A 13,508-nucleotide genomic window follows, 5' to 3' on the forward strand; every position below is an offset into this window, starting at 1 on the left:
AACGCCATTTTGGCTAGAATAGATTGCGAACGCCATGTCAGATTTGAAGAGCCCCTGACATGTCAAAGCAGCAGGAACCCCCACAAGTGACACCAATTTAGAAACTACACCTCTAGAGGAATTCATCTAGGGGAGTAGTGAGCATTTTTAACACTCAGGCGATTCACAGAATTGCATTACATTAGGCTGAGTAAATGAAAAATTACCATTTTTTCCACCAAAATGGTGGTTTGGCCCCAAGTTTTTAATTTTCAAAAAGGATAATAGAAAAAAATGCATAAGAAATTGTACTGTTCATTTTCTCCCGAGTGCGCCAATACCCCAGAAGTGGTTGAAAACTACTCTTGAGGCACAGTGCAAAGCTCAGAAGGTAAGGAGCGCCATATTGTACTGCAGATTTTGCTGTTATGGTTTGGGGGTGCAATGTCATATTGGCAGGCCCCTGACATCCCAGAACAACAACCCCCCCCCCCCCCATAAAAAATTGGTAAAAATGGCACTAAAATATGTCACAATTTCTGATGAACGTGGCAATACCCCATATGTGGCTGTACAGTACTGCTTAGCCATACGGCATAAGGGAAGGAGCACTATTTGACTCTGAGAACAAATTTTTGTAGAAAAGTTTGCAAACTCCATATACAGAGCCCCCAAGTACCAGAAGAGCAGGATACCCCTCAAGTGACGCCATTTTGGCAATTATGCCCCTCTGGGAATTTAACTACACTTGTAGTGACGATTTTGACTTCATTTTTTCAGAAACAAGCAGCAAAAAAGATCCTAGTTACTCACCGGTAATGGGATTTTACAGAGCCCATGACAGCACCACCTGAGAGAGGGTATCCGCCCACCAAGGACAGGAACCTACTGAATAAAAAGGCGGTACCTCTCTTCCGCATCAGTTTTTGTTTCAGAGCATGAGAGAGCCTCCGAAAAATAGGTTAATACATAACTGCCACCTCAACATTTGTAATAAAACACCTTAAAAAGTGCACACCATAGTGATAAAGGGGAGGGAATTAATAGGGTGCTGTCATGGGCTCTGTAAAATCCCGTTACCGGTGAGTAACTAGGATCTTTTCCCCTTCTCCCATGACAACACCACCTGAGAGATTTATAGAGATCAGACACCAGAGGGAGGGATCAACGCTTGCAACACCTTCCCTCCAAAGGATAGATCAGTAGAAGAGGAAAGATCAAGATGGTAATGTTTGTAGAATGTAGCGGGGGATGACCAAGTTGCCGCCTTACATATGAGGTCGATGGGCACATCCCCTTCTGAGCCCAGGAAGCAGCTACCGCTCTGGTGGAGTGGGCCTTCAGGTTCTCTGGAATTGGCAGATTGCTAGAAGAGTATGCTAAGGTAATGGTATCCCTGACCCATCTAGCTATGGTCCCTCTTGTAACCTTAAGCCCTTTCCTAGCCCCCTGAAAGGAGATAAATAAGGCATCACTTTTCCTCCAGGCCTTTGTCACCTCCAAATACTGGACTAATACCCTCTTAACATCTAAGGTGTGAAGCTTATGTTCCTCAGAATCCCTAGGGCTAGGATAGAAGGAAGGGAGAGTGATTACTTGCGTCCTATGGAATTTGGAGGCTACCTTCGGAAGATAGGCCGGGTCTGGTCTTAAGATTACTCTATCCATACACACTTGAGTGAATGGATGGTTAACAGATGTAAGTGTAAGTCACTAATTCCACGAGCTGATGTCAGAGCTACCAGTATGGCTGTCTTTCAAGTTAGAATTTTTTCTGAAACTTTCTCTAAGGGCTTGAAGGGAGGTTTGGTTAGTGCCTCTAGAATCAAATTAAGGTCCCAAGGAGGCATCCTTGGAGTAGGAATAGGCCTGGATCTACCACAAGCTTTAATGAATCTGATGATCCACCTATTCGCCGCCAAGTCGTAATTATATAGTGCCCCCAGAGCTGATACTTGTACCTTAAGAGTACTGGTGGCTAGTCCCATGCTTAACCCCTTCTGGAGGAATTCTAGTATGGTCCCAATAGGAACCCTCCCTTTGGCGGACTGACCCGAGGTAGACAGAAACTTAGCCCAGGTTCTACCAGAGATCCAAGTCGTTAACGGCTTTCTACTCGCCAGTAGAGTAGTAACCAGATCCGGAGAAAACCCCTCTCGCGTCAGTAGTGCCCTTTCAAAATCCAGGCCGTCAAATGCAGGCCCGATCTTTGGGGGATGGCAGACTGGGCCCTGTCTGAGGAGATCAATTCCCACTCACCCTGTTTTAAGATGTGACGACTCAGGAAATCGGCCTTTATGTTCTCCTCTCCGCTTATATGCAGCGCAGAGAGCGTGAACAGCGGACTCTCGGCAAAACGAAAGATCTGATCCGCTACTAACATCAGAGGAAGAGACCTGTTACCCCCCTGATGATTGATATAGGCGACTGTCGTTCGGTTGTCCGACATTATCCGGATGTGATGACCCCCGAGAAAAGAATTGAACTTTACTAGAGCGTTTCTGGCTGCCAACAGCTCCCTCATGTTGTAGAAGAGACCCGTCTCGCTGTCCGACCAGAAGCCTTGTACAGAATGATCTCTTAGGTGAGCACCCCAGCCTTCTGCACTTGCATCTGTCGTAATTGTATCCGACACCAGGAAGGACCAAGGAACCCCCAAAGATAGACTGACCGGAGATCTCCACCAGTCCAGCGAGTTGATTACTACATCCAGAAGAGATATTCTTCCATTCAAGCAAACTTTGAGCTGCCTGTCTGCAGTCAGGATGTCCTGTTGAAGACGTCTGGAATGGAACTGGGCCCACTGAACTGCCGGGATGCAAGATGTCATTGTACCCAATAGAGACATTGCACTCCTCAAGGTCATGGTTGGATTGCTGATAACCCGAGATATTAGGGATCTGATCTTCAGCTTCTTGTCCTCTGGTAGAATACAGGTTTGATTTTCTGAGTCCAAAATGAGACCCAGGAAAGAGTGAACCCTCCTTGGTTCCAGTCTTGACTTCTCTAAATTTAAAAGCCAACCCAGGCCCTTTAGACTGGCCATGACATCCGCCAGAGCACAGAGTTGTTTTGATCGGCCCACCACTAAGAAATGGTCCAGATAAGGGATGACCAGGATATCTTTTTCCCTTAAATGTGCTGTGATTTCCAGGATAATTTTTGTGAAAACTCTTGGAGCCATGGAGATGCCAAAGGGAAGCGTTCAGCTTCTTCAAGTTGGCAATGGTTCTGAAGGAGCCATCCGGCTTCTTTATTAGGAAGAGAGTTGAGTAAAACCCTCTTCCTTGCTCAGGTACAGGTGTTTCCACTAGAACCCCCTTCACAACCAGAGAGAGAACTTCCTGCTGCAGGGCTATCTGCTCCGTTAGGCCTCTGGGGGCTGAAATCCTGACGGTGTTCCTGGGCATGTTCTTGAACTCCAATTTGAGCCCCCTCCTCCATAGAAAACCTGGGGGACTCCTCTGCTATGGTTCTCTGGATACAGTCTGAGCAAAGGTTTTTGGCGTAGGAGGTGGGAAGGCTGATTTTACATAATGCACACTCCTTGTTTTTACTCTTAGAACTACACTTCTTTGGCTCCTAACACCCCCAAGAATTGAAGGGAGAGAAAGAGAGGAAAACAGAGAAGAGCATGTTACTTAAGGTGAGACTTTCACGAAGATCACTCACCACACTGCCGTTCAGACTAGGGTACCGGAGGCGGTGGTTGCCGTTCACATGAGGGCTCCCATCTGGCGAAGGTGGACTGACGAGGTCTTTTCTGACCGGTTCTGCCGCCACTCGTACGCCCCCCACTGCTGTGGCTTTGATGATGGGAAGATTCTCGACGTTCCGGTTGCTTAAGCTGCTTACGCTGCTTTGGCGGCTGTGGCTGCTGCTGTTCCTCCTGCGGCGGAGACAGCTGCTGCCCAGGTGACTGCGGCTCCTCACTCATTATGACGGGGATGCAGACACCGCCATCTTGATCGCTTCCCATCCTTAAGAAGCATTAGGGCTCCACCTCCTCTAGGCTCCTCCCCTTCCGGCAGCGTGCTCTCTCTCTCTTTTTTTTTTTCCCTCTACCAGCTGGCGCGCTCCCCTGCAGGACCCCCCCCCTGCGCGTGCGCAGCCCAGCGATACCCGGCGTGCTTGCAGTGGGGATGACCAGAGCATCGCACCCCGCGCAAAAGCAGACCCGGCTTCCGGCGGGCTACGTAATAGGGCGCCCTACGACCCCACGCGTGTGCAGCCCGGACTTCCGGCGCGCTACGTCATAGGCCATGACGCAACCCTACACGTGCGCAGACCCGGAAGACCTGCCGGCCGGCGCGCTCTGCCATGCCACCATGTGAGCGCAGACCCGGCCGCAGGACCCAGCGCATGCGGGAGAGGACCCCAGAAGGCAGGCCCCCCCCCCCGCACGCAGACCCAGGTAGCAGCAAGATGGGGCAGGGAACAGAGGACCAACTGCTGCTTCTTCACGGCCTCCAGGCCGCATCGATCCCGGGATCCACGGTCCAGACCCCACGATCAGGTAGGCGAGGTACCACCTAGAGAGGCTCCCCATCAAGGACAGGAACCAAAACTGATGCGGAAGAGAGGTACCGCCTTTTTATTCAGTAGGTTCCTGTCCTTGGTGGGCGGATACCCTTACTCAGCTGGTACTGTCATGGGAGAAGGGGAAAATATTGCTGAGTAAAAATTGCAAATCTGCCATTGTAGTGGCTCTACATTGTAGTGTCCAGTACATTGTAGTGCCCAGCTCGTGCTTCTGGAGACATGAACCCGTAATTTAAGCGGCTCACATCGCTATAATAGGTGGGGGCAGAGCTGGTCGTGCAGTGGTATGGTGAAACAAGGGTTACTGCAGGTTGTAGACTTGTCGGATGAGGTAGGTCTTCAAGTTCCTTTAGAAGGTTTCCACGGTAAGTGAGAGTCTGATATGTTGGGGTAGAGAGTTCCAGAGTAGGGTGGATGCACGGGAGAAATCTTGTATGCGATTGTGTGAAGAGATGAGCGGAATAGAGAAGAAGATTTTGTGAGGATCGCAGGTTCTATGCAGGCAAGTCCTGGGAGACTAGGTCAGCGGTGTTCCTCTTTTCAGAGGTGCACAAAACTGTGGTCGATTGCGCTTTTATGCACGCTTAAAAAGATGGACACTAACGGATCATAGGCCAGACTGTGTCCACAGAGCCTTGATATGCCTTATTATAGGGAATCTCTGCCGGGGGTTTTGTCTGAATCACATATTTAGAGATTTACATGGAAATCGTGGTGTAAGTGCAGGATAAATGTGATCTTACTGCGATTTTTGGGAGTAAAAATGAACAAAATCAACATCAGATGAAGAGTTGGCTTTATTTTTTTTACGCCGTTTCTCACACAGTGTAAGTGATTAGATGGATTTATTCTTTGGGTCGGTGCGATTACAGCGATACCAGATTTATATTGTTTTTTGCTTGGTTGTTATCTCACACCAAAACGTTTTTGTTTTTTTTTTTATATACAAAAAAAAGTTATTGCATCACCATATTCTGAGAGCTATAATTTCTCCACATTTCGGCCGACAAAGTCATGTAAGGGCTAGTTTTTTGCAGGACGAGTTGATGTTTTTATTGGTACTATTTTCGGGCACATAACATTTTTGACTTGACAAAAAACAGCAATTTAGGAATTTTTTTTGTTTTTTTATATGCCATTCACCTTGTGGTAAAAGTGACAGCTTTATTCTTCAGGTCAGTACGATTAAGCGGTACCACATTTATATAATTTTTTATGTTTTGGTGCTTTTACAAAACAAACTTTTATAGAAAAAATAATTGTTTTTTGTATCACAATATTTTGAGAGCTATAACTTATTTTTCCGCTGATGGAGCTGTATGGTGGCTTGTTTTTTGTGGGATAAGATGCCATTTTCAACAATACCATTTTTATTTACATTTGAAGTTTTGATTACATTTTATTCCACTTTTGTTGGGCAGTAAGATAAAAAAAAAAAGCAACGTTTTGTGTCACTTTTTTTAATAATAAAAAAAAATTTTAAGGTGTTCACTGAAGGAGTTAACTAATGGGACAGGTCTATAGATCAGGTTGTTCTGGACGCGGCGATACCAAATGTGTACTTTGTTTATTTTTGTTTTTACATAAACATAAGTAATTATTGATATAATATTTTTTCATTTTTTCTTTTATTTAGCGATTTATTGTTGTTTATTCTAACTATTTTTCTACTTTGTCCCTTTATGGGATTTCAACTTTTATTTCTCTGATCACTGGTCTCATGTACTGCAATGCATGAGACCTGTCAGCTTTACACCATCAGAACGCCTGTTAGACCCAGCTAGAAGCAGGGTCTAACAGGCCACCGTAGGTGGCAGACCCGGATGTCATCATTTGACCTCCAGCTCCCATGACAACCCTCGGCTCCCTCGTGATCCTATCGCGTGGGTGCCGAAGGGGTGAGAGAAGGAGCCCAGTCCCTCTCACAATCTTCAAATGCCGCTATCACTATTTATTGCGGCATCTAGGAGTTAACACAGGGTTAACATCAAAATGTTTTTTTTTTTTAATTATGTAAAAAATAAAAAAAAAAATACAAAAGTTCAAATCACTCCCCTTTTTCCCCATTAAAAATAAAACAATGAAAAAAAATAACACTTATTTGGTATCGTCGCGTTCAGAAAAATCCCATTGGTAAACGGTGTAACGAGAAAAAATAAAACTGCCAGGATTATGTTTTATTGGCAACCGCAACATTGCAATAAAATGTGATCAAAACATCATACTTGCCCCAAAATGGTATCAGTAAAAATATCAGGGCACAAAAAAATAAGCCCTCACACAGTCTCAGGCTGTGTGCCCACGTAGCGTTTTACAAGCGTTTATGCTGTAGAATTTCCGCTTGGGAAACGCTCGGTAATCCGCCCCCCATGGCCCCCAATGACAAGCCGCACTTTCAATGCCCATGTTGCGGATTTTTCCGCAGCATGTTCATTAATTTTGCGGACACGCAGCGTAATCGCCGCCAATGACTTGCATTGGACCGCGTGACATCCGCATCACTGCATCTGCACATGCGGATATCACACGGTTCAATCTACGGATGGTACCCAAGTCTGGAGGAGAGAAGACTCTCCTCCAGACCTGGGTACCATTAAACACTGTAAAAAAAGAATTTAAAATAAAAAATAAAGTTTATATTCACCTACCGATGTCTTCCCGGTGTTTTGTCTGCTCCGGGACGGTGTCTTGCAATGTTCGCGTTGATGTGAAGGACCTGCCATGACGTCACTGAGTCATGTGACCCATCACATGGCTCAATGACGTCACCGCAGGTCCTTCACACTACCGCAAGCAGTGCAAGACACCGGACAGAGCAGACAAAACACCGGGAAGACATCGGTAGGGGAGTATAAATTTTTTATTTTTTTTTTATTTTTCACCTTTCTTATTCTTTTTTTTTTTAACTAACTTGGTCACACTACTATAAATCCATGCCGGTTGCATGGATTTATATAGTGTGAACAAGTAGTCAAGCACTTTTCCAAGTGATGCTAAAATCGCTTGGAAAAGCGCTTGATAACCCGCATGCAGAAATGCATGCAAAAACGCTTGACAAACGCTTCTACCTGGCGGGAAAACCGCATGTAAAATAAGCATGCGTTTTTCCTGCCAGGGAGAAGCGTAAAAAATATGCTTCATTTCCGCAACGTGGGCACATAGCCTCATATCCCAAAATTTCAAAATTTTACGGGTCTCAGATTTACAAATTTTTTTTCACCACTTAAATAATAAAAAACACTATACATGTTTGGTATCTGCGTAATCGTTCTCACCTGGAGAATCACATTGCCAGATCAGTTTCACTGTACATTGAACATGGTAAATAAAAAAACACAATTGTGGAACTGCACTTTTTTTGCAATTTCAATGCACATGGAATTTTTTTTCCCGCTTTCAAGTGCATCACGGGATAAAATGAATCGTGCCATTCAAAAGTACAACTCGTCCCGCAAAAAACAAGCCATCATACGCCTATAAGGATAGAAAAATAAAAAAAATAAAAAGTTATGGCTTTTGGAAGGAGGCGAGGGGAAAACAGAAAATAGCCCGGTCATGAAAGGCTTAAAACAAATAGTCATACCATACAAAATAGTTAATAAATAACATATATGTCTACTTTAAGTCAGCAGAATTTTTCATACAGCTTCTCCAGGAACTCAAACCACCACCATGTACTTATCACTATCTTTTTTCCCTTCCTAAGAAACCCTTTTGATTGTCTTATTGATAACTGCGGTGTCCTTCGTCACCGCTGCCTAGCCGTGGTCGACCCTGTTTTTGTGCCCGTTTACAAAATAGGAAACCTACAGAAATTTTATAGTGTCTCATTACAGTGAATGGTATTGTTGAGGGTTTCATCTGAATCCTGTTTTTTGGAGATTGAGACAGAAACCCTAATGTAACTGTTCAGCGAATAACACAGGATAAATGTGAACCAACCCTTGAAGCTTTGAAGGGGTTAAACATGGAAATCATTCTCCTCACTGAAAAATTCACAGAAAGAAAAAAAAAAAAAACAACAAAAACTAAAAGACTATATATGACAATTGTTTACCTGACATGTTTGCATGACTTGTTCCAAGAGCCTGCAAAATGAGCTGCAGTTCCCGCACAGCTGCTGCAGCTTCTTCTCCGCAGGTCATGTCAGGCTCCATTACAATTTCCATAAGTCCAATTCCTGGTAGGAGAAACATGAGTTTTAGAAATGTTGCTGAATACCTGGAGAAAAAGTGTTCTTTATCACAGACTATTTTACCAACTTTTGGGTTAAACTTTATCATCTTCATGCCAGGCATTTTCCAATAATCTTAAGGAATTTAAGTACTGGTAATGTAAGAAAAACTCAACCCTTCTTTCACTATGAGCAAGACTCAGATATGCACTTTATTAAGAAGCCAATACCCTTGGATATAAAACAACATTTGCCATTGCCACTGTTGACAAAGCTGCAGAGAATCCAAGTTCCCCAGTCTTCGCTCTAGAAGATCATTAGCCATGCAGACCTGTAAATTTCCTAAGAGGAGGTGATGAGAAAATAATTATACAATTCATCATCATGCAGAATTAGTAAGAGGCCATGCTGCCCGATTATTCACACTCCAGAACACAATGACACCAAAAAAAATACAGCAGTCCTGTGATCCTAGAAATGGTAATCACTCAGTTTGAATTTAATGTGCTTAACCTGCATTTCGCTGAACATCTCATCTTTCCTCTTTCTCGACTACAAAAACATGTTTTACCAGAAGGAAGACATTTTCTTAGAATATATAAAGAGCTACAATAATATGAAAGGATGATTTTTTTTTGTTAAAGAAAAAAAAAAAATTGTAGTACTAAACAGGAGCTATAGTCTTCAGTAATATCCTGGAACATTCTTGTAGAAAACATTGGTTAATTTCTGGCTTATTTTAGCAATTTTGGCTTGTAAACACCTGTCGCATACAGTTGCCTTACAGCAGTGTTCCCCATCTCCGATCCTCAAGAGATCCCAACAGGTCATGTTTTCAGGATTTCCTTAGTATTACACAGGTGATGGAATTATTGCCTGTGCAGATGATGTAATTATCACCTGGACAATACTAAGGAAATCCTGAAGACATGATCTGTTGGTGGGACTTGAGGACTGGAGTTAGGGAACCCTGCTTTACAAGATGGTAAGACAGGGAAAATGGAAAATAGCTGATCTCCCTAAGCACATTACACAAAATAGGATCAAAACGGAATATGCACTGAAAATAACCGTTGTGGTTATTTTTTTGTATTTGCTATGTTAATTGTTCTTTAAAATGCATATAAGAAAGCCAGTAATATTTGCAAAAATGAAAAGGGGTCAACATCAAAACACACAATATAAATCCACAATCACTCCAGTGTTGATGTCAAGTGGTGTCTTGAGCATGTCTATTTGACTCCCCGGAAGTGATAACACAAGGTACCATGACGAACTACGGCAGCAGATCATCAGCAGTAAAGCCTGGTGAAGTGGGGGGGAATGTAAAGGGAAAGTACGTGCATATTTGTTATTTAAAGACCACGAGTAGTCAGAAAAAAGCACCCCAAAAATGGAAAGCTCCTTATACTATTACTCATAATGGCAAAAGGTTATATACACTTACTCATTTCTGATATTTGTAACTGTAGTCAATTGTTTCGTTTATTGTCCTATACAGCCATTCAGGTCCCCATACAAGATCAGAAACGATACGACTCTTGGCAATAGTATCAATGCAGAGGAGTTAAATGGGATGCTTTTTGCGCACTGTCTTGTACTCAAAATGAATATACCAGGAAGCAGAAATATAGGGGGTGAGTAAAGCATGAAAAGTAAATCTGCAAGCAGGCAATGCAAGACCTTTTGATTTCAAACGGTAAATCCAGTTTATTACAATGCACGTACATACCAGCTCTATTTAAGTCAATGAGTGTCTGGTGCATTGTATCGTCATGGAGACTCTTGCCACTGTCCTGCTCCAGCTGAACCTGTTTGATCCGCGCACACTTAGAGGCCATCTGATTCCACGATGTTCCTACTTGATAGCGATACGCAAGAATTCCATTTACTGCGACTGGAAGTCTCTGCTGAGTAATTTGATAACCAGCCTGTAAAGTAAGGTATTACACAGCATGTTAGGGAAGTACATAATGTATACTATTGTTCTAACATATTGTCAAACAAGTCATTGATACATTGAACTAATCAGAATCATATGTCCACAGTTTCAAGTACCCTAAGGCTATGTGCCCACGATGCAGAAATGAAGCAGAAAATTTCTGCAGCATCTCTGCATCTACCTGGCAGAAAAAACGCATGCAGATTGTGCATGCGTTTTTCCTGCAGAATACATGCGGATCCACATGCGTTTCCGCATGCAGATTGACAAGCGCTTTCCAGGCGATTAGCATCACTTGGAAAGTGCTTGACAACTAGGTCACACTATATAAATCCTGTCTGGTTCCCGGCTGCCGACATATCGAGAGAGACAGCGGTGAAGGGCCTGCGGTCACATGACTGTGACGTCACCGAAGGTCCTTCAGCGCTGCCGGCATGCAGAGAGCCGTCGGAAAGGTGAATATAAACTTTATTTTCTATTTTATTCTTTTTTTCACAGGTAGAATGGTACCCAGGTCTGGATGAGAGTCTTCTCTCCTCCAGAACTGGGTACCATCCGCACATAGAATCCGCTTGTACAAATGTACAGACGCACATTCTATGCGTCTCAATGCAAGTCAATGGTGGCGCTTCCACAAAATTAATGAACATGCTGCGGATTTATGAGCGCTGCAGAAACGCTGCGGAAAAATCCGCAGCATGTGCATTGACATTGCGGAATGCCATTGGGGACCATGGCGTTTTTTATGCGTTTTCGCTGCGGAAATTCCGCAGCATAAACGCGTGAAAAAAACGCATCGTGTGCACGCAGCCTAAAAAGTAAAAAAAAAAATTAAAAAAAAAGAAAAAATAAAATAAAAATATATACATTTTTTATACATAAAAATTCCAGTCACCCCTTTTTCCTTGTTAAAAATCAAAGGAAAAAAAAACATATTTGGTATCGCTGCATTAGTAAAAGCCTGATTTATCAGAGATCAGAATTAGCTTCTATGATAAACACCATAAAGAAAGAGGAGAAAAAAAAAAAAATCAATTGGTCACCAAACCTCCCTTAAAAAAAATCAAAATGTTTTATGTACCTCAAGTTGGTACCAATAAAAACAGTAAGTTCATCAAGCAAAAAACAAGCTCTCAATCAGCTCAAACAAAATAAGGTCTTGGAAAATGGCAAAACAGGAAAAAAAAAAAAAAAAAAAAATTTTTTAAAAAAACACAAATTCACATTTTTTTCCTTCATCACTTAAAGGGGTTGCTCACTACTAACCCCTTCTTGAATGTTACGACACGTGATGCTCAACGCCCAACCAGCGCTGGAGTCACTGTCTGCGACTACATAGGAATTGAACATGAAGAGGAAGTCAGATCAGCTGCAGCCCGGACTTCCTCTTCATGCTCAAATCCGTAAGTAGGTGGAGACAGACGCCAGCACTGATTGGGCGCTGGCATCACATGTCACAACAGCAGCACGGGAGCTCCTGGGACCATGAGTGCTGACACCGTGGGAACGGGGCGAGCACAGGAGGAGAGTATAAACTTTTTTATTTTATCGTGGCCAAACATTTAGTTCAAGTAGGGGTTGTCCTAGTAGTGGACAACCCCTTTAAATATGTACATAATCTTTGCAAGTATCACCTTAATTAAACAGAACCAGGACAGTCATGTTTCCAGGTCATTTTTACTGCATAAGGAATGCCTTAAAAACAAACCCCCAAAAAACAATGTTGGATTTGCCTTTTTTTTTTTTTTCCCCACCACTTCATCTCACTTAGAATTTTTTCCTGAAGTATTCCAATACATTGTATGGAAAAATGATTGGCATTACTCAAAATTATAGTTTTTCCTACAAAAAACAGGCTATGAAATATTAAAAAAAAATGATATCTCTTGGAAAAAGTGTGAAAAAAAGTGCAGAAAAGGAAAATTCCTTCACAAATTATGACGTATAGATACGTCCTAGGTAGCGTCTCTCCCTTTGATGCGGACTCCGGCGCTGAGCAAGCACCTTTTCCGGCACATGACAGTTGATTTGACCAGCTGTCATATGCCCCTAACAGCTGCGGGTGTAATCGTGATCCACCCGCGGCATTTAACATTAAAGCGGCAGAAGCGCGTCACAAACCCTTCCCATCGGCACCCGTCACCATGATCACGGGGCGCCGATGGGTTGGCGTGACAACCAGGGTCTTCAGAAGGCCCCGATGCTCGTCATTGCTGATCTGCTTTGAATGCCAGCCCATGAATTATGTTTTTTTGGTTGCCGCAACATTGCAATAAAATGCAATAACAGATGACCAAAACATCGTATCTATCCCAAAATGGTATCAATAAAAAAGTCAGCTCAGCGCTCAAAAAATAAGCTCTCGTCCAACCCCAGATCCCGAAACATGGGGACACTACAGGCCTCTAAAAATTGTTTTTTTTTTTATACAAACTTTGGATATTTTTTTCACCACTTAAAAAAATTAACCTTTACATGTTTTCTATCTGCAACCTCATAATCACCTGGAGAATCAAAATGGCAGGTCAGTTTTTAGTTAGTGAACATGGTTAAAAAAAAAAAAAAAAAAAAAAAGCAAATCCAAAAACAGTTGTGCAATTGTACTTTTTTTGCAATTTCACTGCACTTGGCATTTTTTTTTCCATGTTTTCCAGTACACTATATGGTAAAATCAATGATGTCATTCAATAGTACAACTTATCTCACAAAAAAACAAGCCCTCACTGGGCCATATTGATGCAAAAATAAAAAAAAGTTATGGCTCCGGGAAGAAGGGGAGCAAAAAAACGGAAAATCCCAAGGTTGTGAACAGGTAAAGGGTTAACAAAAATTAGGCCAAAAAGCAGAAAGAGTGTGTGAAATATTACGTTA

At 42.8% G+C, this 13,508-nt stretch overlaps 1 protein-coding gene across 2 annotated transcripts in view; it reads right to left on the minus strand.

Annotated features, from left to right (window-relative positions):
* The window catches only part of GATB (glutamyl-tRNA amidotransferase subunit B), a 188,728-nt gene that overhangs the window by 102,115 nt on the left and 73,105 nt on the right, over positions 1–13,508 (minus strand). For both annotated transcript variants that reach the window (XM_073642530.1, XM_073642531.1), the window contains exons 4-5: positions 10,428–10,626; positions 8,579–8,701 (exon numbers count right to left, since the gene is read on the minus strand). In XM_073642530.1, coding sequence (XP_073498631.1) covers positions 8,579–8,701; positions 10,428–10,626 — 322 coding nt within the window. The remainder of the gene's footprint in view (positions 1–8,578; positions 8,702–10,427; positions 10,627–13,508) is intronic.

The sequence above is a fragment of the Phyllobates terribilis genome, unplaced genomic scaffold (assembly GCF_046119375.1).
Source record: "Phyllobates terribilis strain yellow unplaced genomic scaffold, ASM4611937v1 Scaffold_1__5_contigs__length_1240528914, whole genome shotgun sequence".
Taxonomy (NCBI): Eukaryota; Metazoa; Chordata; class Amphibia; order Anura; family Dendrobatidae; genus Phyllobates; species Phyllobates terribilis.